Source organism: Epinephelus moara, chromosome 19 (genome assembly GCF_006386435.1).
Source record: "Epinephelus moara isolate mb chromosome 19, YSFRI_EMoa_1.0, whole genome shotgun sequence".
Classification (NCBI taxonomy): Eukaryota; Metazoa; Chordata; class Actinopteri; order Perciformes; family Serranidae; genus Epinephelus; species Epinephelus moara.
The window spans coordinates 11979880-12007158 of record NC_065524.1 but is presented as its reverse complement, the minus strand read 5'-3'; the positions used below and the strand labels follow the sequence as shown (position 1 = coordinate 12007158).

At 40.3% G+C, this 27279-nt stretch overlaps 1 protein-coding gene across 1 annotated transcript; it reads left to right on the top strand.

Annotated features, from left to right (window-relative positions):
• The first annotated feature begins 15694 nt into the window (after positions 1-15694).
• On the top strand, positions 15695-27167 carry opn3 (opsin 3). The gene is made up of 4 exons (XM_050071740.1): positions 15695-16126; positions 18055-18374; positions 23454-23705; positions 24549-27167. The coding sequence occupies exons 1-4, from the start codon at positions 15808-15810 to the stop codon at positions 24822-24824; spliced, it is 1167 nt and encodes a 388-aa protein (XP_049927697.1). The 5' UTR covers positions 15695-15807; the 3' UTR covers positions 24825-27167.
• Positions 27168-27279: the final 112 nt, after the last annotated feature.

The following is a 27279-nucleotide window of genomic DNA, read 5'->3' as shown; positions in this document are numbered from 1 at the left end:
AACCTGGTGCAGTTAAATATAAAGTTCTCAGTATGAGACCGGTCCCAGTATCAGAGGTAATTATTTTAGTTTCCACAGGTGGGCTTTGAAAGTTTACTATCGTTTTTATTTATTTATTTATATGGCTCTCTTTATTTCAATTAACACATTAAGACCAGATGCAACTTATGTGTGTTTATTAAACACCAATTAGTTTGAAGACCCTTTGAGGCAGCCTTTAATCAAATTAATTAATTTATCTAACCACTGTGAGGGACTGCTGGCTGCAGCTGCTGAATCACAATCTACACAACAGGTTTATAAAAACATTATAACATTATCTGTTGTCATGTATGTGGACTGACTTGCTCTTGGAGCCAGCCTCAAGTGGCCATTCAAGGAACTGCATTTTTTGGCACTTTACATTGGCTTCATTTTTCCGCCGTGGAGGTCACCGCTTGATCATTATCCACCTTAAGCCTCTTTCACACACCGCGGGGTAGGGCGCAGAGCAAGCGGAGAGCAAGGCGCGCAAGACAGGATTTGGGGGAGTACAGGCTCGTTCAGGAGCTACAGCTCCATGGTGACCGCTTCCGGGTCTACTTCAGGCTCTTCTCTGCTATTGGACGCGCCGAGGTGTCGTCACAGCGCGTTGCAGTGAAATTTAAAAAATTTCAATTCCCGCTCAGCTCGATGGCAGAACGGTGCGCTCTTGCGCTGCGGTAGCACATACACAATGAATGGGTTCGTCGACGGAGGTCTGCGCTTTGTATATATCGTATAAAAAATGCATGGCAAAAGTTATTTCTTTTACTACGACTTTATATTACTATTACTGATGTCTGCTGCTAAATTCAGCATCATGTTTTACTCAGAACAGTTTTTAATAAATCAGAAGTTAAAAAGAAACGTGTAAACTGCGACTGGAGGATTGAACTGGGAAACATCACATTTATTCACTTTACATGGAGCTACAGTTAATACTGAATTGTGTTAAATGTTTGCCGAATGTGTTAGTATCTCAACTCAACTCAACTCAACTCAAACTTTATTTATAAAGCATCTTCATAAGTCATCAGAAATCATCTTTTGAAGGAGCAAATGTTTACCTTAAGCTAGCTCGAGACTTGTTAAAGTTAATAATATTTTAATGAAGCAAGGCAAGCTAATTGCTAGTGTGCTCGGTTGGCTGTCAGAGATGGCAGAGGTATGATCACATAATCCCCTTTGAGCTGTAACAGGTGGTGTGTTCCACATTTTATTTCCCAACTGCTCTTGGAAAGAAGAATAGAGTACTGTGAACAAACTGTCACCACTGGAAATCACCTGTTTCAGTACCATGCCAAAAGTTGCACACATAATTCACACAAGGCATCATGGGGGCTAGAAATAAGGTGGATACAAACAAACAGGAGACCACTCACCATGACTTATCAATACAGCCAGCGTCGGAAAATCAAACTTGACAAAAAAAAAAAAATCAAGAACGAACTGATCTCACAGAGCAGAAGCAAGATAACAAAACACTCCTGGAGATTTATAAAATATAATGTTACTTAAAATACAAGGCTTAGTTTTCCACTTAATATTACTGCTTAATATTATTTGACTCATAAGTCTTGCTTTATCATGGGAAAGTTTCAGCCATTCACATATTCAAGTCTGCAAATCTCACCAATGTTCTCATGCAAGGACACTCTGACAGCACACATTTAAAAGACACAATTACAGCACAGTTTACATAAAGCACCAAGTATTAAAGTTATCATATATTGTCTCATTTTGTAATTAGGCCATTATACCGATTCAGTGGCTGACCCTGTCGACTAATGGAGTTTTCTTTTCAAGTGAGTATGATCGCTTAAATAGGAATATAGGACTTGAAATTGCTTATATAAAATCCAAACTTACCTCTTTCACCTCACTGACCCAATTTCTGAAGCCTGTCTGGAAGTCTGGAGAGTGTCCTCACAGCTGAGCACCCATTTATCTACATGTCAAGTTTCTGCTGCTGTTCCATAAGGAAACTATCTAATGCACTTTGAGACTCTGCAGTTCTGTTGCTGTTTCCCTCATGCCAACTGGCACACAAATCTACTTCCACTGTGCATCATTAAAACCAAATAACGACTGCTTTATTGCTGTGGGCATCTGGGCCAGTCTTACTTGAAAGAGCTCAAATCAGCTTGTTGAAAACTTTGTTTCATGTATGTCCCTCATGTCTCTTTGGCTCATCATAATATACAGCACGCTGCTGAATAATTCCCCGGGTGCTGGAGTTATGGAGAGGGAATATTATTTTCTCAGGCCGATACCCGCAGAGAGACAAAGAGATTGGTTCGAGGAAACACAAGATTCCTACCCAGACTATAAATATTCATAAAGACTGCACCATATTGGCATTTCAGTATCAGACCAGTTTCTCTGTTGTGAAAGAATTGAAGTGATGGCTCACACAGCGCACATATACAGCACACATACTCATGAATCAAGGTTAACTCAAGCAGGGGTAGGTGTTCATGTTTCCTGGTGAACAATAAAAAGCAGTACATTTCAATTCGGCTTTCAGTAATACAGGATAACAGACTAATCACTCATGTTGCAAAGTTGATGCAACTGGCATCAAACCCCAAACACAATGTACCCTTTCATTACCACAGCAGCACCTAATTAATTTGTCTCTTTGAAGTTTGATTATGAGGGAGCCATGCAGGAAATACGAAAATGATTTGTCTTTTTAATCTCATATCAGCGATAACCAAGGAAATCATGAAAGGAATTCTTAATATTTTGAAGCACTGCTCTGTTTTTCAACATTTTGTTTTATATCCCTACATCTGGCCAAGAAACAATTCCAGCACGAAACTCACTGTAAAACCAACCTGTAAACAAGTTTTTGTTTTAGTGTTTCGGCTTGTTTAGGGATCAAACGGATGAAGAACAATGTGTTAATGAATTATTCCTTTATAAAGACCCAGAGTGGTCTTGTCAGAATGACACAAACAGAACACCTGGATTGTTACGAGAGAAACGCAAATAAATGATGATGTGCAATGACAGCGTGGTTTTCTGACAGGTTGTCTAAGGCCTAGTCCACACTAAAAGAGTATCTTTGAAAAAGAGGCTTATCACTTAAAATATTCCTGTCTTCACAATGTGGTCCAGCACTGTTAAAAAAACACTCTGTCTAAACACCATGGATGTATAATAATAACTATTCAATCCAATTGTACTGCTCTCCTGGCACATATGCCAAAAAAAAGTTTCAAGCTCCTGGGTTTACCTCTGCAGTATGCGGCCCACTGAATATGCACAGTTGTGTTTCTCCCACTGGCCCCGATTATTTATAAGTTGTGATGACGAAGAAAGAAAAGAAAATAGAGAGGGTCATAGCTGACCTTGTTTGCAGTTTGAGGTATCCTGTCAACAGTTTTACCGATGTCATTTACACTGGTGGTCTATGGAGAAAATGGTTTTTGGGAGCAGGTGATTTGTTGGCTGCAATATCCCAAGTGGCCACTGGGAAAAACTGGAAGCAAGGCTGAGTCAAAAACACAATGGAACCACTGTATGCCAAAGTATGGCCAGGCCAACAGGCAGCAATATGAATGTAACTCAAAAAGACGACGTTGGCCAATCAGAAATCTGAAAAAAGGACTAACTGTGACTATTATTCTCTCTGTGCACCCACCTGGGTCACATGGCAGGTAAGGGATATCACAGTGTTTGGGCTCTCCTGTTGGAGCTAATACATTACACTCAACACTGGTGTGCAGATTGTAAGATAGTCTTGCATTTTTTTTATGTGCGCCTCTCGAGTGGTTGAATTTCGAATGACTGTAAAGTGAGAGTATGTTGCTATATTATCTTTCAACCAGCAGTCATTCAGAAATACAGTATTTTCCTTCATTCAAATGATATTGGTCAACACAGCTATATGATGACAGAAGGGTAATTTGACCCTTCTTTTAAGCCTTGAAATCCCTATGGATGATTTTAATATTAACTTACTAGAGTAACGATTAGCTATTGAGACAAACAACCCTCCAACTGACCTCCATCCACCTTAAACCTGACCAGGACATAGTTGCAGATTAGCTGGACGGGGACAATGACGGTGACGCAGAGAAGATCAGATGGCCTTGAAACTGTCACCATCCTCTGTCTATGTTACCTGGTTTCAACCCCCACAGGTCTATAAGTTTTCAGGCCCTGCGGGGGTCTGCTGAGTGAGAAGGGATGTCTGAAGAGTTCTTTTCATCATCTATCATCAACCTCCCCACAGGGCCAATGCTGTCATATTGAATGGCAGACTGGTGTCCATTCTGGCTGTAAGGGTAACTCTATTGTATTGGCCTACGGCAAGCATGTGCCCATCATCTAAATTCATCTCTGTTGTACATATACGGGAGATCTGGCTATGTTTCTGCATCAATATTAATAAAAATATATCATTGTGCGTTCAAAGCTTAATGTCTTTTATTAAGTAATTTCATGACATCAGCCCACCCTGTCAGCATCATCAACCTCAGATACCACACATCAAAGCTACTACATGCTTATATTCAATACAATGCACATTTACAACAAAGCAGAGCAGCACAAGTGATGAAGTATTCTATGAGCAGCTTCTGTGTCAATACCTTTCCTGCTCCAGTCACTGTGTGACAGTCATCTCACTTTCAGAGGTCCAGTGCGTCACTTCCACTGTGATTCACCTAGAATCCTGGTTGAAAAGAAATTACTGTTATATTGCCTGTAACAAGTCCTCCAACCCACATGACCGATACGCGATACCCCATAAGGGGGACGCCATCCTCCTTGTTAGCAGGATGAACCAAATGTGTCCCCCTTGTTCACCTGCCATCCCTCTCCTGCTCCCAGGTCCAGACCCAGATGCAGTCCTCTCCAGACCCAGACCTATAACCAATAAACTATTGAGAAATAATACATATTTGACAAAGCGTGTCTATGTTAACTGGTGCAGCATTTGTAGTACTCATTTAGCAGCCAGGAAACGTACAGACCGATTCCATGCGTTAAATCATTTCATGTGCTACTCAGCCAATTGAATCATATACATTGCAACTCAAGTGAGTGAGATACTGTACACATACAGGAGAGGGCACACTGTTGGCACAGAAAAAAAAATTACCAAATCACTTACTTAACTACTACCCACACAGGTAATTTGTTCCAACCCTGCAGTTCGGCCCGGAGGAGTGTTTCCTAAATTAGTGCCCCACATTAACGTCATATTGTCAGATAATGTCACATAGCCAAGTAACGTTCAGTACAAAATGTGACGATGTGGAGTTACGTAACATGATGTTTTGTATGTGCGTAAGTTAAAATAGCTCAGTGTTGGGATTTGGTTTCACATGGGACACAAACAGCAATCTCCTGGTGCAAAGTCCTGTGTTTGTTTGACCCATTCACATCTTACCTCCTCACTGTGTGGACTTTGTCGCTCTTTATACTATGTCACATGACAATCATCTTTGCTCCCATCATAATTGCTATGGCCACTAGAGGTCACCACCTAACAATAAACATAAATGTGGATCGTAATAAGCTGCTTGTACAAACGACCTATGATGTGGTTTTTAGGGAGGGACAGTCTCATTGTCTGAAACTTATGTACACAAATCCTGGATTTTGCAGTCCCAGTGCTTGGCTGTTTCTCATCTTTCCTGCTATAACCTTTTAACTTTCGATTTCACAGTGCTACACTGACAATATGGTACAATGGTGATAATGGTGACAACTATAAAATATGCAGTAGAATACCATCTGCTTACTGTACTCCTGCCAGCAAAAACTGAGGCTTGTGATTACACCTTCCACTACAGCAGTTGAGATGAACCAGACTGTGCAATCTCAGTAAAATACAATAATGTTTTTGTTCTTGTTGTTTTTGAATACATTGTAATGAATACGTGTTTTCTAGCTTCATAGTTTTGAATTGAAAATCTTCTAAATGTCAGCTCATAATATTTTAATTCTTATCCCACACATATAATTCAAATCATCCTTTTAGGATACCAATTTGTGTTTTTATTCCCTTTTCATTATCACTGCTTTGCTCAGTATATATTTGTGATTGGCTATAGTCTAAGAAGTCTGTGTCTGAATACACCACGCACCTCACACAACTTATTCCGCTCTGTTACTCTTGCTGGTCAGCTGTCTCACCAGGAGTTTGATAGAGGGTCAATATTAGTTTGGCCTCTGTGTTCAGTGGGGGCTGGAGGTATGCAGAAGTCATTGAGACGTACAGCATGTATATTATAAGTAGGATAATCTCTATTGTCATCACTACTCACTGCACACTGAGGTCCCTATTCACACAGTCTGAGCAACAGAAACAGAGCTGCAAGACAATGTCCCGTAATCATTTTGCACTCAACTAAGAAACAAATTATTTTTGTTAAGAAAAGAAAAAAACCTAAATATGCACTGTCAGAGCAATGAATATTCATTTCAGGCGAGGAGAATAGAACAAAGTAAAGACACCTGAAGAGGATTAAAACTAACGTGCCATTGTGAGAATGTGTCAATCAGGCAGAAGAGAGAAATGTGGTGTCTGTTAAGCCTAATCCTGTTTTGTCTCACAGCCAACAGTCGAGGCAAAAGCTGGAGTAGGAACTCAAACAAAGACAGAGGCTGTTGAGGAGGAGGAAGTTAAAAAATGTGGAAGCAAAGTTTGGCAAAGCTCTCTGATATGATAGACTCAATGCTTTATGGACACAGAACAAAAAGTCCAGACGTCAGTGTTTTTAAAAGTTTCATTCAGTCACAACAGCTGCCTATGGTCATGTTTATGCAGCACAACAATTAATTTATCAGGCCTGGCTAAATATTCAGTTATAGCTACTGGATTTAAAATTATTGACAGCTGCCTCTTTACCCTGCCATTGACACCATACTTATGGTTGATTAAATTTTGGGCTGTTACCTCTTAATTTGAAACTTCAGGTGCCTCATAACTAACTTATCTTTATTTCTCTCACTCAGCGACCTCAGCTTCTCACTGTGTTTCACCTGTTGCTGCTTTTAAAGGGAATGAGAGGAGCTCATGTGAATGGTCATTACAAAAGCTCATCTTGACTTCACCTGCTGATTCTATACTCCTCATGGTCACATGTAGGTGATGCAGGCAAGTGGCCATCGCCTGCTGATATTCATGCTGAATGTGGACAGTGCCAGGTGTGACGCACACAGAAGGCTACCTTGCTAATAGATACAGTAGAATTTGATGTTATTGGTACTTTCTGAATTTTCTTGTGTTCCATGCCTGTTTCCCAACTCACTTCCAGCCAGGCAGCATCTTGTAACAACTGGTGAACCAGGTGAGAGTGAACTCAAACACACGACTCTGGAGGCAGTTTGGGTAAAATAACACTGTCTTTACTAGTCAAAAGGTACACAGAAGGTCCATCAGTGGAGGCAATGAGGCAGAAGCAGAGTCAATCAACAGGCTGGATTTAGCTGGTGTAAACATAGTGAACACAGATGCTTCGTGTCCTGAACCATAAACCAAGACAGCAACACTCTATTATTTTTCACAATGTCCACGGCAGTCTGTTACTGCTCACTCTTTCTATTGTTTACCTTCCACGGTAAAAGCCTGATTTAAGCATTTTGCAATGAGGCAACTCAACAAAATAGCTCACACAAGTAATGAATAGGGTACATATTTTCAGAACTTACCATGTAGTCCTATGGGTTCCCCCACTTTTGTCCAGGCCCTCTCCTTTTTGTTTTTGTTTCATCTCTGTACAGTACTGACATTGAGTCGTAGAGCTCCGGGTTTCCACAGATGGCAACAATAAATTTGTTCTTCATGTCTGATCTTTGGTGACGTCTGGAGAATCTCAACCAGATCTAAGATTTCCCTATTTCAAGCCCAATATGATGATTCATCAAATTAAGAAGTGTTGGTGGGTGGATATTGTTATAAACCTTGGCACAGCACCATGCTCCCAAGGGAAATGAATCACTGTCTTTCCCAAAATGTCAATCTGTTAACCTTTTGATTGCTTATTTTCTATTTTAATGTGTTTATATCTGCTTCATTTTTGCCAGATACAATACAATAGATCCTAGCAGGAGGTTTTTTTGCAAGAATATGATTGCTACTGCAATTCCAATATATTAAGAGTGTATTTACAGTAACTGCTGATAATATGTCAACAAGCCAAACCTCTCCAGACCTGACCACCACATTTTATTGGAGTACAGTAACATTAAACCATTAGTTTAAACTGAAGGCTTGCACCAAAGCAATTATAAGCTAATGGGGCATTAACTTTGTGTAATGCTTATTACAACATACTTTTTGCAATTTTCCTCTGAATCTATGTTGATTTATATGTTGCTATGTCTGTAAATAGAGTCATATTTAGTAAGGTGCCTTGAGCAGGGGGCTTTAGATGCAAATTACCACATCTAATGTAATGACTGGGGTGCTGTGATTGCCTGACCTGCAGTACAGAAGATAATTCAGATTGACATTAATTATGCAACTTCATTGTGAAATCTTAATACATTTATTTTAAATAGCCACAATTCCTCAGGAGAGCCTGCTCCAGACTCCTGTACAGAGTTTACATTTTTGGCCTCTGCTAAAACTACTTCTGCTTTTGAATTCATAAATGACTTTTCATAAATTAAATCATGATGAGGTGCTTATTATAATGATGTTCACATGCCTGTGTGTGTTGGGGGCATCCATCCAATTAATGTGATGTTTCTCACCGTGACAGCAAAGGACATTGAAGATGACACTGAAGTGCTGCTTGCGGTGCATGTTTCAGAGCAAGGTGAGGGGACGTCGTCCGCAAAGCTGGTGCTTATAAAACGATGACCACTGCAGGATTGTTAGCCTGAGATAAATATGAACTCTCTTATTCTTATTGCAGATTTGGAAAGCAGCACTTGACTGGCATGAGATTACCCAGCGGTGAGGTGAGGAGACAGGCTGATTGAGTTGAGCAGAAAATAGACAGCTGACACTGACAGGTCCCACTGGGTGTCTGTGTGGTGAATGGTTTTATGTCTACAGGCATATAAAAGCCCAACAGCAAAGATAAAACTTACTGTATGACACTTTTACCATGCACTGGTATGTGAGTCATCGTTTGTATTCAAACAGTTTTCAGTATATACTAAAAAATCATCTGAAATGTCAGCCACATCAGAGGGCAAGGTGAAAAACCATTTGAGAGGAGGGGGGAAGGATCAGCGTTCAAAAGAGAGACCAACAAAAAGGATAGACATGCACAAAAGCAAGTGCTGGTGCACAGACATTACAGCTTCAAACTGTCTGTGATGAGATGTAGGTCAGGAGTCTGACAAATGTGCGTGTGGAGGAAAAAACAAGTATAAATCTATTCCTTCACTTTGAAACACAGATGCAGCTCAAGGCCACTTAAAGCATAAAGCAGATACTGTCATCTATAAACATTTGTGAACAAACCAACAACCTCACGTATGCAGTACTGTATAGGGAAGAGTGAACACTTTCACATTATCGATTATGACTCTTTTGATGTGAGTAATTATTTACCAAGCTTACATAAGGGTGTTTCACTCCTCATTTGGTTAACTGTGCCAAATCTGATGAAAGATTTTATTATCTTATCTTGCTTTCTCCATAGAAGATGGGAGACAAATTATTTACACTGTTTTATTATTATTATTTAATGATACTTTTCTGATATGGTGATGAACTTCTGATTATTACTTTTTTGTTTCTCAAATTAAAGCTGCATATAAGGACCTGTTTGCAACATTCAGAGTAGCGACCTTAGCAGAGAACGAAGTCACACTTCCTCTGTGTGTGCTGCAATCCAAGCTTTTCTGTGGTTTGTTGTGGTAGGCAATCCTGCTGCACGTGCATGTTAGCACATGTGAGTCCCTGTGGGTGTGTCAGCAGATTACACTGTACCAACCCACAGCGTTTTCAGTGTAATGCTCATCTTCCAGTTCCCCATCCTGGTTAACACTGTAGCTCTGTTAGCACTATTGTCATTGTTTGCACTAGTTATGGAGTTAGCACCATTAGCTGCTAGCCCCTGGCTCTTGTCACCTTCTCATGCTGTGAACCGTGCGCAGACAATCCCACCCCAGACTCCGATCATAAATATGTTCTTCATTATCACAAAGAGTTCCTTTAAATTATTTTACTGGCTACGTGGGGGCAGCAGAGCAGACAAACACCTTGATATATTATCCCCTTATAAAGTTATATGGCCTATGTATTAGTAAGCAATTACCTATTCATACACTGAGGAACATAGCGTTCATTTGGAGTCTGGATTTTCTGGCCAACAGACAAATGTATAAATCCAATATCCACTCTCCTTTTGGCTCTGTTTTGCTTTCCACTAACTGTCGGAAATGACTGATTCTTTAACTGCAAAAATTCTCCAGTATGTTGCCAGCTAGTCGCTAACTTTGTAAAGCTGTGGTTTAGTGCTGGCTATGGGGTGTAGTTAATTTATTAGAGCTTTAACCTGCTATGACAGAAAACAATGTCAGCTGAACCGAGCCAAGTCAGTGATCTCTTTTAAGTCCCCTCTTAAGACATAAGAGCCTTCCCTGATCTGATTTTATTTGAATTTTAAGTTCATTCAACTGTCTTTATTCCTCATTTTTTTATATACTAAAGTGTTTTTATCAGTTCTTTAAAACGTTGTTGTTTTCATATCTTGTCTGTTTTAATTACTGACATGTAAAGTACTTTGTAACTCTGTTTTGAAAAGCACTTTATAAATAAAAATGTTTATTATTATTATTAGCATTGTTAATGTCAATGAGAGTGGAGTTTTGGAGCTGTCAAACCAAAACACTTAGCTAAAGAAGGCTAAAACTGTGAACTGCAGAGTTGGGTAATAATGCCCTGTGGGTTCATTACTACACATGACCCATTTCATGTAACAAAGCCATTTGATCAATGAAAATGAACATGTACAACATTGATTAGTGCAGCTTTAAATCCATTGCATTTGCTCTACATCCCTCTGGCAGCGCTTGACAACATTGGCCAAGCTCACTGGGTGCAATACCAGACACCAGCTTGACAACAAAACCTTTTTGGATCTGTGCCTCCACTGGGGGGGGGGGGGCTCCAAGGGGGGAGGGGGATAGATCTGAAGCATCCAAGAATACTTCCTCTGCTCCACTGTGGCTCGTAGAATTGCACATCTCAGTGTCAATGATAATCTTTTTGTGTCTCTATGTACCACATGTTTACGCCTGCTTTCTTTTATATTTGTGACACTTTAGCTCTGATGTAATGCTTATTCACACATACACACACACACACATACACTTATCTTATCCAATTACTGCGGGAGTAAGATATGTTTTATCGTAATGAATTATTCATGGTAAAGATGCACCACAAAGGTTAGCGTGTTAATCTTGTGTCTGCTCCTCTGAATCCCTTTAAAAGATTATTTCTTGAATGCGGCTGACATCATTGCCCACCATAATTAAGTTGCTTTTTGCAGGGGCAGAATTGGGCCACCAATCTGTGACTCACTGTGATTACAGTTTAATTCTGTCTGACCTTGTAGCTGCACATGCAATTTGACTTGGGTCTCGTGTAAAACATCAGAACAAAGTCATTAAACTAGTTCAGGGGGAAAATCCTGACATTGTCTCCTCACTGACTAACCATGCACATGTGCACATCATTGCATGTGCCACTATTTATCTCTGTTCTTCAGTCACAGAAATTTGGAAATTACACATTTCTGGCTGATTCAACAACCTTATAACTTGTTGTGGATGATTTTATATTTCATTTACACAGGAATAACCTTGGATGTATCTTTTACATGTCAAAGACAAAGATGCTGCAGGACTCAAACATTCACACATTTTTATTCCTCGGACAGACAGCAGGGCTCCTTTGGCAATTTCTCAAATATACTCTCCAGTGACAGTCAGGAGGAATGATAATATGTAATGGTAAATGTCTCCATCACTGAACGCCAAGTGTGATAATGACAGGGACAGTCACTATCCTAAGAGAGAAATGTCCTCTTACATTCACTACCTACTTCCAATAAATTAAACAATTCAAATCCAACAGCAAGCCTGGACACGCACGAGCACTTTAGCTGCTACAAAAAGGTGAAAACAGATGTGAAAACCTAAAAGCACACTTTCGATCAACTCAGGCACGCACAGCAGTCCATTACATCTCCACCATCCCCTGTCCTCAACTTCAAAGTTCGCATTCTGCTCTGTTAATCCCTCAGTGAGAGCACAGGATGATATGACACAGATATTTGAGAGAATGTTTAGGGCACATGCATTATTTCTACTCAACATTTAAAGGTCCAATGTGTAGGATTTAGGGGGCTATATTGACAGAAATTAAATATAATAAGTATGTTTTTTAGTGTACAATCAACTGATAATAATAATTCTTGTCTTTACTTTTGAATGAGCTGTTTATATTGACATAGGGAGCAGGTCCTCATCTATGAAGATCGCCATGTTGCACTGTCATGTTTCTACAGTAGCCCAAAATGGACAAACCAAACATTGGCTCTAGATAGAGCTGTTCATGTTTTCATGTCAACCACTGTAGTTAGAGGCCCCTTCGTGATGAAAAAGTCGGAAAAACACAGATTTTTGGAACTGCTTTATTCAGTGTTTTTAGGGGTTCAAATCACTGAGTTTGCCTGTTTTATAGAAGAAGAGACCTCTGTGGATAATTCCTCCCCTGGTGAAAACACCCTTAGCATTTGGATCTTAAAATGTCAGGGGCAAAGGTGAGCACATGCAGGTGCTGGGCTAGCGGCCAGTCTCTGACATGATAAACAGCACCGCAGAAGCACTGATTTATAACATGAAACTGCTTCATTCAGTCTTTTTATAGTTCAAATACCCAGGTATATTAGTTTTTGGAGAGGAAGAGACCTCTGCAATAATTCGGCTCAGGGTAAAAAAATGCCTGAAAATCTGGATCAGAAATAAGGTGAGCACAGATTAGGCTGTCAAACAAAAAAGTGAGCACACATTAGCAGGTGCTGATGTAGCAGCTTGTCTCCGACATGCCTAACAGCGTTTGTAATGTGAAACTGCTTTATTCAGTGTTCTTACCAATTTGTTTTGGAGATGAAGAGACCTCTGCAGATAATTTGGAGAAACGCCTGAACAATTAACAGTGATGGAATTCTAACTGGGAGAAGTTTCAGCTGGTTACAACCTGCAATCCTCACTGCTAGACACCACTGAATCCCCCTAAATCTTACACACTGCTGACTTAAAATAGGGACAGACACCAGATGCTGTTACAATGAATGTGGTCTGAATGTAAGTCAGTAGGCTCCTACAGTGCTACTTCAGCTCTTTGCGGGGCCATAGGGAAATTAGTCAGGATCTGTCAAGGACTTTGTTAGTAAACTTTCGCCTGCAGCTGTGTGGTCACGCATAAAGGTGGTTGTGATGATTGAATAAGCTCACAGGTACTGAATATCGTCTGCTCTCTGGAGCTCCACAGCTCGTTCACAAGAGACAGACAGCAATTTCCTCAGTGAACCCTGGCAACACGGCTGGAAATGATCAATGAAGACATAACGATATTGAATTATGTGTTAATGGGGAGGGGGTAGAACTTGCCTTGTCATGTCTAAAGTGCTGATGTTTGTGACAGTGAAAAGCCACTTAAAAATTCATCATAGAGCCAAATCACAGCACAGTTGAGTGTAATGCTACAGTAATTGCATCTCAGGGGGCACAGCAGTGGTTGCTTGTGTGCATGCAAGCAGATGTGCTTTGCTAAAGAGTGGAGACTCATACGCACAGAAGGCTTCACTCAATAGAAGCTATCATGTTCATTGTCTCTTAGATTGAGAATGACAAACAAAAGGGAGGAGAGAGAGAGATGGAAAAATAAGGGCGAAATGCTTTGATTGGAAGCTTGACCTAGTTGCAGAAACTCTGACCAGAGATAAAAAAACAAAGAGGAAACCCAATTAAGCATCTGTCCTTAAGTACTTATGGAGATTATTTCAGCAGGAAAGAAGCACAAGAAAATGACGCCTCCAGAGAACATGCAGTACCAGACAGCTATGAAGGATCTCTTGTCAATAAAACATGTTCAATTTCTGACATTTACAACATAATTTGAATATTTCTTTCTGATGATTGCAGTTGACCCATTTTTAATACATATATGGACCAATGGTGATGGAACTGTTTTCCAGCTCAGCAGCATTACTACACTGCGAGGTCAATATAGGAGCAGTGTGTGACAAGTGACAGAAAAATGAGCCATTGACCTCAGCTCCCACACTTCCCTTTTACAGCACCTGTGATATGAAAGAGAACAAATTTTATCATAGTGTCAGGCTGCAGCAAAATCCTACCTTAAATAACCTTCAAACTATGAATGAACATCACAAGTGCGTCAAGTGGATGAGCACAATTCCCCGAAGCATAATTAAAACCTCCTAGAATCCATGTGTCAGTCACTTCTCCAACTCACACACTCACATCTCGTTTTATTCGAGAGAGATCTGCTATTTTGAATCAACCTGTAGGGCACCGAGAAATGAGGTCAGACGCAAACAACGTCACTGCAGGAATCCAACATCTCACAGAAAGTGACATTTCTGTGTGGACACAAGGCGAGATGTGTGGTGCAAGGAGAGCACCTCAAAATGTCACAGGAGGTGCAGCCACAAAATCAGCAATTATTGAGTTGTCGTCATTTTGATGCCTAGTGCATGCAAAACTGTGGGTCTGCTGGGTTGAGAAGTGGTTTGACCACTGCCAGGCCTTCCCACAATGGTAACGATCAACACCCATGGCACTTTGGATTCTGGAAATGCCTATTTTTTTTCCTTTCTGATGCCTCCTGTCCTGTTTTTCACACACTCCACTATCATTATTCAAGCACCCCTTCTGAAAAATGGGTTATCACTATAATAAAAACACACACCATAAGTATTTCATACTGGCAGGAGCATGATTAGATTCACCTGTGAGGTTCCAGTGAGTAGGTGGGGTGTGAAAAACATGCTTTATGTCCCTCATGCTGCAGGTTTAAAAGATTCAGGCATTTATTGTTCAGTCTTTTCAGTAGCCAGAACAGTTTGCAAAGAGTGTTCCTTTTTTTCTATGATTATATATGATAATGATTGGAAATTTTATGCAGCTTCCAAGTGTCGATTAAAATGCCTCAAATGAATGTAATCTGCAGTCACAAATGCATTTAACATTTAAAAACACTATGTGTAAATTATGGAAAATAGGTTAAAAAATGCAGTCTTGTGTGGAGGTGTAATTTAATAATTTAATTAAGCCACATCACTCTTATTAAATCGAGGGTCACATCAATTTTGCCACAGTTAGTCAGAATAAAACGGGAGAATATTTGGCGACTTTGGTTTCAAAATAAAATACAATATAAAATACGAGCCAAATTCTGCATCATTTGTACTTGTATTATTTTTGTAATGCCACTTTAGAAACGCTGCTCTTCACATGCTTCCTCTATGTATTTTTTAAACTCTGAGTGCCATACATACTATGGCTCGTGTTCGTTGTCAAACATGTAGGTCAAAAAAGTATTTTATTTTGAAAGCATAGCCGGAAATACACCGTGTATAATACGTGTAATGTGACAATGGTACATTGACCCACTTTCAGCAGTCTCAGGTTGGTTTGAATGAGCGGCGCGGGGAGCGCGTGGAGGAGCGCGTGGAGGAGCGCTGTGGACCCTATAGTGTCTCGTGCCCAGGACGCGCGCTCATACACCTCGCGCAGCACAATGCTGGACACCAAGTTTTTATCCACGCAATGAATTCTGCCAACGAAACCAGAGCGGAGAGAAGTACAGAACATTACCTTTTTGCAGTTGGCACCTATAAACTTCTCGCCTTCACCATCGGGACCATCGGAGTGTTCGGCTTCTGTAACAACGTTGTTGTCATCATACTCTACTGTAAATTCAAGAGGCTGAGGACGCCCACTAATTTGCTGCTGGTCAACATAAGTTTGAGTGATTTGCTGGTTTCTGTCATCGGAATAAACTTTACGTTTGCTGCGTGCGTCAAAGGCGGCTGGACCTGGAGCCAGGCGACATGCGTGTGGGACGGCTTCAGCAACAGCTTATTTGGTGAGTAAAAAAGTGAACATTTATTTAAAATGTATTAATATTGTCACATTAATTTTGTCACATTTTTTTTAATTTTCTAAAACAACTCTGAACATATTTATTAAACTGTTTACCCCTAGTTCTCTTAATTATTTCTTTCTCGTTACAGGCAAAAATATTACAATTCTGCTATAATTCAGAATATGCATCTTAATATCTTGTAATTACGTGGAAGCCAGAGATGAGCTCATTCACAATACAGATTACGCATGACAAAACATATTTCACAAGCTGTTTAAAAAGGTGACACTTTTCCCTCTTGTTCACACTTTATTTATAGATTGTTGAAATACTGAATCACTGAAACTCAAAAATGGTTTTCTGCCCCTTTAGTCTTCTCACACACTGAGCTGCAGTGAAATCTAACGACCTTGAATCCAATCCAATTAAATACTGTTTTCTTTGACAGTATGTGTTTTTTAATGTACAGTCAGCATATTGTGCAGGTCGTTGCTTTATGCGGAGAAAGGTTTTTGTCACCTACATTGCGCCCACAGCTTCCATTTTACTGTAATATCATTGTCCATTTATCACCAGCACCAGTGTTCAGCAGTGAAGTGTGAATGAACAGTCAGGGTCATTCTCCAGGTCCCACCCCTGTAGGAATTAAAGCTCAGGAAGGGTGGATGTGTGATAATGAGCTCATTAGAGTGAAGCCTCAAGCTTTGGCTGCTTCATCAGCAAACTAAACAAAGAGATCCACTGGACGACGGCTCTTGTCTGTGTTCTTATTGTCCTTTCATTGACATTGGCATCTCTGTACATGATCCACAGAGCATATTCTCCTGCCTCTGTCATGTGGTTTGCAACGCTGCAACACTGACTTTGTTGATCTGGTTTGCATTGCAAATATGTCAGAGGGAGAATTAATGTATAAAGTAAGTGTTTACATCCAGATTTATAGTTGTTATCGGAATTCAAGATGCCTTGTTCTGTCATTGAAATGACATTGAGCAGAAAGGATGTGGCGTCCTGCTGCTTTGGCCCACACACTCACGTATATTTGCTATGAACGTCACTGGACAACCTGGCTCCCTGCACCTGATAGGATGAGTACAACATATAGCTCTCCCCTGACACAAGTTGTAACATAAAAATCGAAGCATGCAAAAATAAATCAGGTATCTCTGTCTGTGTCCTCTTGTCCTCTGTTCTCAAACATGTCGTCATCTCTCTCCCTTATCATATGTTTTTCCTCAGAGGAGGCTGGTGTCAGTGTGTCCGACAAGCACAGGGGGTGCAGTGATAAACCCTGGCAGCTTTGTCAATGCACGTTAATCCTGCTGAAACTCTAGCTGGGTGGCTGTGGCTCAAGCTGAGTGCATCACCTGAAACAAGCAACTGTGTAATGTGTTTGGAATTTGTTTGTGTGTTCATAGACACTTTATCTGTGTCGCCCCCGTTAATCAAGTGATGAATGAAGCAAACAGGATATCGGAGTATGCAGTTGGATGGGTTATGTGGGTGTGTGTGATGTGTGTTGACTAAAAACATGCAGAACGGATTTTAGATATTGTACCTTGACTCAGACTTGCAGATATATGGGAACAAAATGATGCACAAGATAAACATAAGAGCTTCAAATGTGTTTGAATAGAAGGCACCTTGAGAACCAAACGTCTTCACTTTGTGTGGAAAAGCAGGCCGTGTACAGGTCGTAGAGGTGTGTGAGTGTGTGGGCAGCAAGAGTCTCTTCTTTGTGAGTGTTCAAGAATCATAACAAACGATTGAATGTGATGTTCAAGACCAAGATGTTCAGAATTCTGTTTATATACATGGAGTGATGAAACTCATTCAGTCTAAAGAGACGCTGAGTAGCCACTGACCCAGATCCTGCAGCGAGCGCCCTGCATTACTCAGCGCGGCTGTCTCTCTACCTCTGCTGACAGGTATTGTTTCCATCATGACCCTGGCAGCGTTGGCCTATGAACGCTACATCCGGGTGGTCCATGCCCAGGTGGTGGACTTCCCCTGGGCATGGCGGGCCATTGGCCACATCTGGCTGTACTCGCTGGCCTGGACGGGGGCTCCTCTGCTGGGGTGGAACCGGTACACATTGGAGATCCACCAGCTGGGCTGCTCCCTTGACTGGACATCTAAGGACCCAAATGATGCCTCCTTCATCCTCCTCTTCCTCCTGGCCTGTTTCTTTGTGCCTGTGGGCATCATGATCTACTGCTATGGAAACATACTCTACACAGTGCAAATGGTAAGACATGTTTTTCAGTTGTCTGGATATTTAATAAATTATGAATGAGTTCAACTAATAAACAGAATGAATTACACAGACTTGTAAAGGAGGGTGGTTGATCCAAATCTTTAGACCCAAATCTGGGGAGGAAACATTAAAGATGAATGTAGAAACTGGTGATTGTGTTCCTCCCTCACTAAATGTTATGCTTGAATTAATAAAACTCCATCTTGGCCCATTCGAGCTGTATATAATTACAGATGTAACTGTAAAAAGTCTTATGTACTACTATTAGAGATGTAAAGATATATCAAATTTCACAATGTTGCGATTAAAAAAAGACTTGATAGTGTCGTGGGACTGCAGTGAAATCTACCAAGATATTACATGGTTATTTTGCTCATATAGCCGCATTCTCTCCTTGTCGAAAATTGTCAGGGTACAACATCGCTTTTCTGGGGCAAGTGAACTCTGTGTTCAGGGAAGTGGAACGCCTCATGCAGTTGTCTGATCGGGCAAGTGAAATACAAAAGTGATGTCTAATATGACGTCATCTTAAAATAACCTGCGTACTGCATAGTTGAAGCAGAGCTTTTCCAGCCGAGCTGCGTACACAAGTCTGTCTCATCACCAAACATTGAAAAGGACTGATGAGAACCATCTGACATTCTGGACACTATGGACATTAACTCTGGGGCTGATGATGTCATACACGACATAGTGTTAGAGACGTTAGATATTTCTGGAACGCTGCATGTGACTGCCTTACTTTTTTTGCTCAGAAACTAACAGTCGTGCCGTTCCAACAAGGGCTCCAGTGCAATCGTATTCCTTTCAGAAGCTTTGTAATCCAGCCTCGGACTGCAACAACTTTGTATAATAAATCCATAATGATAAATCCAACACTGAATATCTTCTGTGATTATTTGTCTATGTTTCCAAGATGAAAACAGTTATTGTTGTTGTTAGGCATCCACTGGCCGTCCATGATGCTTTGGGTTGAGTCTGTTGAACAGTCAGAGGCTGTGTTTCTGAAGGTGTGGCAGTGCCAGGCAAAACACACAATAAAAAGCTATTTAAGTTTGAATCATTCCAGTCCTGTAATAATTTGCTAATTATATGATTTTAAGTTAATTAAGTGTGATAACTGTCCAAATCCCTATTGATTTTATTTATTTTTCCTTTTAAAAAGCTTGTCAAGCCCTGATTGTATTATTTTTGTTTGAACAGCAGAGGGCGCAATATCAAGTCAAGAAGAAGACAAACTCTCAGAGACAGGCTCAGACCCAAGGAGAAAATTGCGAATGTACACATCAGACTTATTATTTAATGAATTACATTTATTCAAGTCATAATTTTTCTTTGTTTTCTAATATCATGATAAATTTTGTATCATGGACCTTTCGTCATCATAATATCGCACCGTAAGTTTTTGGTATTGTACCATTACATCTCAATGCGGCACCTAAACTTTTTTTTCTCTTAAATCTTTCAGATCTTATACCACAGCCAGACATTTTAACTGCTCATTTGTTGCTCTTCTACTGATGCTTCAACTGCTTTAATCACATACAGTTTGATTACACTTCAAACCCTTTCAGGTCTCAGGTCTTCCCCTTCAAACAGCAACCTCCCACAACTTTTAATGTTCATACACAATTTTCTCCAGCCGCTTTTAGCACTAACACTTCAGCTGACACTTACACAGCCATTATCATTTTGTGTATACACATGAGCTGTCCCTTTTATATTTCCGGACTTCCACTTTAACTGACTTCCAGGTTCATTTATCACCTACACTGCATCTGACATTTTAACTCCTTTCAGCACTTTTCCTTTAACTTCCCTTTGCTTAAACTTTGACACTTCAACTTCATTCATAACACTCAATCTGATGACGCAGCTTCTTTCAGCCCTTCCACTTTAACTATCACTTCAACTTCATTCAGTTTTTGTACATTAGCTGCCACTTCAACTAAAGCCTAAACTGAGTTAGAAACTTCATACTGTGAATTTCTGCACAAGCACATTTTTTTTTAGAAGTTTGGCCTTTTCTAATTACAGAGGTGATAGAAAGTATTAGTAGTATGCAGAGTATAAAGATCTTTAAAACATTATTACTTTCAGACAGATACAGACTTAACAGATTCCTTTGGATTTTCATTTTAATGAAATGAAAGTCCTTGACCTTCACTGACCGAGTGCTGCCTTTCACTCCTCTTTCATCACGGGCTCTCTTATCATAGATTGAGCCTTGTACAGTGGAAAGCATTGGAAAGCTTATTTTACTTAGAAGTGCAGCCTTTAAAGGCGCTGTTCATGATCTATGATTCACAAGCTGAGCTGGGATTACCTGAACACAGTTCTCAACATGGAGGTGGCTTAGCTGGCCGGTAGCAAATAACAGTGCAAACAGGGCTAACAACAGCAACAGTGCTGACAGAGCTAATGGTGTTTGCCTTGGGGGAAACCGGGGGGTTGGCGTTACACTTTTGCAACAACGTCATTGTCATAATTGACAGTAACCGTCGCATGATTGCAACGTAGAGCAGCAGTGATTAGCTAGGTGCCTGGATACACACACAGGGACTCATATGCACTAACATGCATGCATGGCCGGACCGGCTACCCCAACAACGAACAGAGAAGCTCGAATTACAACACACACAGAGGTAGAGTGACTTCAGTCGCTGCTCAAGATGCTGTTACTCCACTGTATCTTAACATAGCAGGTACGTGTTAGCTGCTTTATTAATGTTCTGAATGTTGTAAACAGAACCCTTAAGTGTCTCAGATAAAGACGTACACTTTATAACTGTATGGGCAATGGTGCAATAGAATTTCACTAACTATATAATGTTGTCCCCAGCTCAGCTACACTGTCAGCTCTGTCATTATCATGTCTTGTTGTTATGCCATGCCTTATTCTTCTCTGTTATACTTCTACTTGCTTTGATGTCCTTCCCTTTCTCTCTTCTCTTTCCTACCTGCCAATGGAACAAGGGATGGAAATTAGCCGCTTGGCCACAATCTCTTACATATTTACATTGTTAATGTTCATTAATATGTTCTGTCCCATAAAAATAAACAAATAAATAAAAAATAAAATAAAATGAATCAGTCCCAGAAGACAGCCTGGTAATATTTGATGTAAGCAGGGTGTGAGGATAAGGGTTAAGCATTTAAAAGTGTGTCTGATAGAAATTGGGGAGCCACAAGATTCTCTAATCCATTTCTGCCTGTATCATCCTCATCTGTGTGTACCATTGAGCAGATTGCTGCTAAAAAGTGTTAAAACAGGAGAGTTTGTAAGCAAATGTGTAAATTAGAAAAACAATATGCCATTCTAAATAAATGACCCAGATGTCTGTCTGCATCACAGTTTGGTGCAGCTGCTATCTCTCCTTCCTTATTAATTCACAACTTTGTGAAGTGTTAGAGTACCACAAAACTCCCTGAACACCTCAGAAGCCTGGGAGGACTCATTGCACGTCATAGCATTTTGGGAGATGCTCTGAAAATCTTCAAAGCGAAGTACTCTGAACCCGACAGAGTATTTTTGGCTTGATAGAAAAGCAGCCTGCTTTGGCAAAGCCAGACAATCTCACCGTTGGTGTCTAAAAACCTGGAGAACATTAAAATGGAAATAGATCATGACTTCATAAGAAGTAGAGAACATAAATAAAAACATAGCTTATGAATTCATGATAGAAATAAGAGCTTACAGTGATGATCTGCTGGCAAAGACTGTGTAGAAAGACTTAAGGAAATGCTTTATCTTCTCATCACTTTATCTGAAGTGTGTTATCTAGTAGAAAGTGTCTGACACAGAGTGTATTACTGAGGTATTACAGCGTTAGCAGGATTATGGAAATAATGCTGCATCGTGAACACAATAAAGCAGTTGTGTGGTCTTGAATAGAAACTGTGGGTGGGTAAATTCCTTTGCTGATTTTCTGACTCTTCTCCACTTATGCTGCTATTACATTTTTTCGTTTACCATTATCCCATAATTTTTACTTGTAGCCACAAAAGCTGCTGTTCAGCAAAGGTTACATAGTCTTGCTTTAAAGGTATCTCCATAGTAAATGCCACATGCAAAGAAAGAGGGTAGATCCTCTCTGGTCTCCATTATAGATAGACAGTGCAGTTATTACAAAGATGGCACTTTTCTTGTCAAGACAAGTACATGTTTCCTTGTTCCTGTTCAGCAGTATGGTTTCTTAGGATGCATTATCCCCTACCTCCAATTCTGTAGCTTGTGTTGTTCCAAACGCCAGTGCAAAATTCTCAATTCTCGGTGCCGAAATTGACTGCAGTTTTACTCCAATAAAGTTGCATAGGATTCAAAAATGCATTCAAGATCATTTAAGTTAGTTGTTCCTAACCTTGGAGTCGAGAGAGTTCACAACATAAATGGGAGGGGTCGCATGATCATTAGCAGGACAGGATAGAAGAAGAAAAACATTAAACTTCTACCAAAGTAAGAAGAGGTCTTTTAGTAAAACCAAATGCTGAACAAGACCTTTTTAGGCAAACAAAACGTTACAATTAACATACTTGAAATAGCGACAGCTATGGCTACGCCTATATTCTGTGAATCTTGGGTTATACCATGGTCATGTTACCCCTCATTCTTTGCCAAGTCAAGCACAGCCTACAACCCCCTCATCTATGAGCAGAAAGGGTGATAGTCCTAAAGTTCTGTAACTGATAAACTGAAAACTGCCATTTTTTCACTGTAGTAGGGACATGTAAATGGATGGCACCCACCTGTCACTCTAAGTGGCCATGCCCTCCATTATGCGTAACTTTAAGCCTTAATAACATGTCGTGTACAGTGGTCATGAGGGTTACAGTCAGACTCGTAGTATCTTGGCATCACATTAAGGTATTTTAACAAACCTTTCTGTATTCCTACCTGCCCTTACTCACATGAATATACACTGTCAAATAGTCAGACCTAGAAATTGCCCAGTTCAACTACAAACTTTGATCCAAACCAGCTACAATCTGGTGGTCGCAAGACAGCTTGCCGTAAAAGTTAGGCCAACATCCTTCCTCATGACAGCATCTTATCTCTCCTGTTTCTTGTAGCTGCGCTCCATCCAGGACCTCCAGACAGTTCAGATCATCAAGATCTTGCGGTATGAGAAGAAGGTGGCCATTATGTTTTTCCTGATGATTACCTGCTTCCTGGTGTGTTGGACGCCATATGCTGTTGTGTCCATGTTGGAGGCTTTCGGCAGGACGAACATGGTCTCTCCCACAGTGGCCATCATCCCCTCATTCTTTGCCAAGTCCAGCACAGCCTACAACCCCCTCATCTACGTGTTCATGAGCAGAAAGGTTGGTAGTCCTAAAGTTGTGTAACTAATAGATTGAAAACTACAGTGAAGAACTTCTTATCTATTCTGGGTCAACTTAGAGACCTACAAATAATTGGGCATCAGTAAACTGTTATCTTCAGCACTACCTTCTTGCTCTGAGGGTGACGTCAGTGAAAATGTTCAACCATCACCACTGAGCCCATGTTTTGCCTGGGTTTAGAATACATTTGGTTTGCTGGAGATATCTGTGTGTTCATTCAACTCTTTTCCCCATCCAGTGACCACAGCTGGATTCTGAATTTAACATAGACAGAAAGGGCAAATAAATGGCATTTGAAATAGGGGCGATGGTTTGTTCTCCTCTTGTGCTGCTCCAGTTTGTGGTTTGAGTAGAAAAACAGGAGTATTTTAATATTTGTAAAAGAAAGTAGTATTTTTATGAGCATTTATTGGAGTATTTCACACAAAATAGTGCAAAAATTTCAATTTCCCCACAAATACAATTTATATAGGTGAAATTCTGCAAATTGGTAGAAAAGATTTTTGCACAATTACACGTATGCAGTGTTCCACTTCAGAGGTAAAATAATGCAAAAATGCAGGAAAAGATCTTTTTCAAAATGAGAATAAAATCTGCATCATAGCATGTTTTCCTGTAAATGTCCAAGCTTTAATTAGCACAGCAGCATGTATTGCGTCTGTAGGATAAAATTGTCTCCTATACGAGTGTTAGTTTGCTGTTATTCTAGGCTGATTTCTTTGACAGACAAATGAGTGAGAGAAGGGTGCTATTTCACCACGGTGTTAAATACAGTCATTTTATCTCCTCCCTCTGTTTCTCCTGTCAATCTTCCTCTCACAGTTCCGCCGCTGCTTGCTGCAGCTACTGTGCTCGCGGCTCTCTTGGCTCCAGCACAGTCTCAAAGAGCGCCCCCTGGCTCCGGCCCAGCGGCGCCCCATCCGACCAATCGTGATGTCCGGGTCATGCAACAGCAGAGACAGACCTAAGAAGAGGGTGACTTTCAGCTCCTCCTCTATCGTTTTCATCATCACCAGCAATGACTTCCACCAACTGGATGTGACCTCCAAGGCTAGAGAGTCTGCGGAGGTTAATGTCATTCAAGTGAGGCCATTGTGATCCACAAGGACTGGACTTCTCACCCCACCACTCAGTATGCCTTAGGACCTAACATGCAAATCCATGCCAAAAAAATCCTGTCTGACCTCCCTGGACTTTTTTGGTCTACACAGTTATAGACTTCTTACAGCTACTTGTAAATATTCAACTGTCAGCCCAAGATCTGAGCTAAACCTATTTCCTGACAGTATTTTGTCTAAACAGGTAGTATGAAAGTGTGACATCCTCATCTACCATCAACTGTGGTGATATTAGTGCATATTGATGTAGTTAACAACTAGTAATATCATGTTTCTCTTAGAACAAGTATCACACTTATTTGTCAAATATGCCACACTGTTTATGTGACAACTGCAGAACTGTGTTATGTTTTTAGAGGCCAGCGGTGTTAAAGACTTGAGTATGGATCAAAATGTGTTAGCAGATTTTTTTTGGTTGGTAACCAACTGCAAGTGTGTTTAATGGAAAATAAGCCTTAGCTCCTTAGCCATAAACCACGATACACAAACTGTCATTGTTGTGTATGGATTCAATAAAGAGATCCTATTTTAAGCTACCTAGCTTGTGTACCATATCTGATTTTAATCTAAATCTGCAGGGTGAGGGGAGCAGTCACTGTGAAATGACATATTGTGGATTTATGTGTATGAAGACTACAGGAGTGTAATTAGATAAGAGGAGATGAGACTGGGACCTCAGTATGCTCCAGTGAGACACTCCTTTCATAACCTCCTGGGCTGTCAGCTATGAATAGACTTGATGAATGGATTTCCATAGCTGATAATATCCTTGTTAGTGTGGACGTGTGACTGAGTGAGTGAGTGGTCTTTGTTTTTATACTGTTTACTTTAATGAATGGTTATGGAAAAAATACGGAAATATACTTGTTTGGTATCTTGTTTTTTTTTCTCAGCTCCCAAAGAGAAAAACAAAGACTAATTATTCATAAGCGAATAAGCATTCCTGATATATTAAACTATTTTTTTAAAGGAATATTTTTTTAATAACAATGTATCAAATTATAATGTAATGTATAATGTAACTAAAATTACCACCTTGTCACAGTTACAATTCAATACATTACATTACATGTACGTTTGTGCCAAACTTGAAAACCTAGTCCTGGTATGGAGGCATGAAAACAATGTTACAATGTAAAAGTGGTCACTTGAAGGGAGTCTTATAGTGAGTTTCAGCTGACTGTTTAGCTTTCCAACCCACAACTTCACTGTTTTTGGTTCACTCTCACCACTCTCGTATACCACTTATCCACCAAATTAGCCCTGGTTCTTGAATTAGTTCTGTTTAGGGTTCTTGGAACCACGGTGCTATCTATTGAACCAAACAACCCACGTTTCCACCATTTTTTGGGCAAAACCATCGTAATCAAGGATGCGCCATAAACAAAGGGCGTTGCACAATGCACAACGAGGGTAATCAGGAGGCAAATTTGCGTTTTCTTGGGATAGCCAAAGAAATGACCCGCCCTACTCTCCCTCTGATTAGCTGGTGCTTGTTGCCTTCGTTGGGTGGGTTGCTTAGGTTTTGGCAAGAGGAATGAGACTATTTAGGGTTATAGTAAAAATACCAGGATAATTATACCTTGACCATCCTAGGAAACGCAAATTCGCAAACAGTTGTAGTAAGATGGCGGTTCGCATTGATTACCTGAGAGCTTTTTTTTTTTTTTTTTTTTTAATCTTATTGCAGATACTTGTTTTTATCAAAGTAAAAACAAGTTTCTGGGTTTAAAACCAATTTATATTTTTTCAAAAGCCTTCTATATTGGTGGTAAAGGGGTAAAAGTGTTGCTTTAGGCCACAGCAGACAGCTGTGCTCCTTTAAGAGACAGAGAAATGTGTGTATGTGTGCATGTATGGAGGGAGTGATCAAGCAAGCACAAGCGAGCAGGTGATAGTGACAGTGAAGGCAGCAGAGCTGAGCAGAAAAACAGGTCTACAGCTAGCAGTGAAGTGATCAGTTTAGCAGTAAATGTGCAGTGTAAGTCACAGTTTTTCAGTTAATAAAGGCTGCCACTACTCAAGACCAAGTGGAGCTCCCGTGTGTTGGGGTTGAGGGGTTACTTTGACCCTGGAGGTAAACAAATCTCTCATGTGCTTTCTGACCACGGTCGAGGAGGTGAAGCAGGAACGGTTAACACAAGAACGGACAAAATTAGCGACTACCTGGTGACCATAGTGGAGTGTAAGAGCAGCAAAGGAGACAGATTTTTCTCTCAGAAGTTGGTAGAGACCAAAAACAGAACTAAAAGAAGAGTAAATATTGGACTTACATCCATCAAGTGGTCATCACATGAATGTTCACATTACTCCGTAACTGCTGAGTGTGTAAAGCAACTGTATACTACTAAGTTCGATAACTTAAGTACGTCAAGTGTTAAAATTCACACCTAAATTGTAGGTTGAAGAATGTATTGACTTAGCTGATATTGTCC

Excerpts from the sequence above, each read along its gene's own strand:
- opn3 (XM_050071740.1), top strand. The coding sequence starts at position 15,808 with ATGAATTCTGCCAACGAAACCAGAGCGGAGAGAAGTACAGAACATTAC. Across the intron at positions 18,375-23,453 it reads TACTCTACACAGTGCAAATG|CTGCGCTCCATCCAGGACCT; the intron begins GTAAGACATGTT and ends TGTTTCTTGTAG. Across the intron at positions 23,706-24,548 it reads ACGTGTTCATGAGCAGAAAG|TTCCGCCGCTGCTTGCTGCA; the intron begins GTTGGTAGTCCT and ends TTCCTCTCACAG.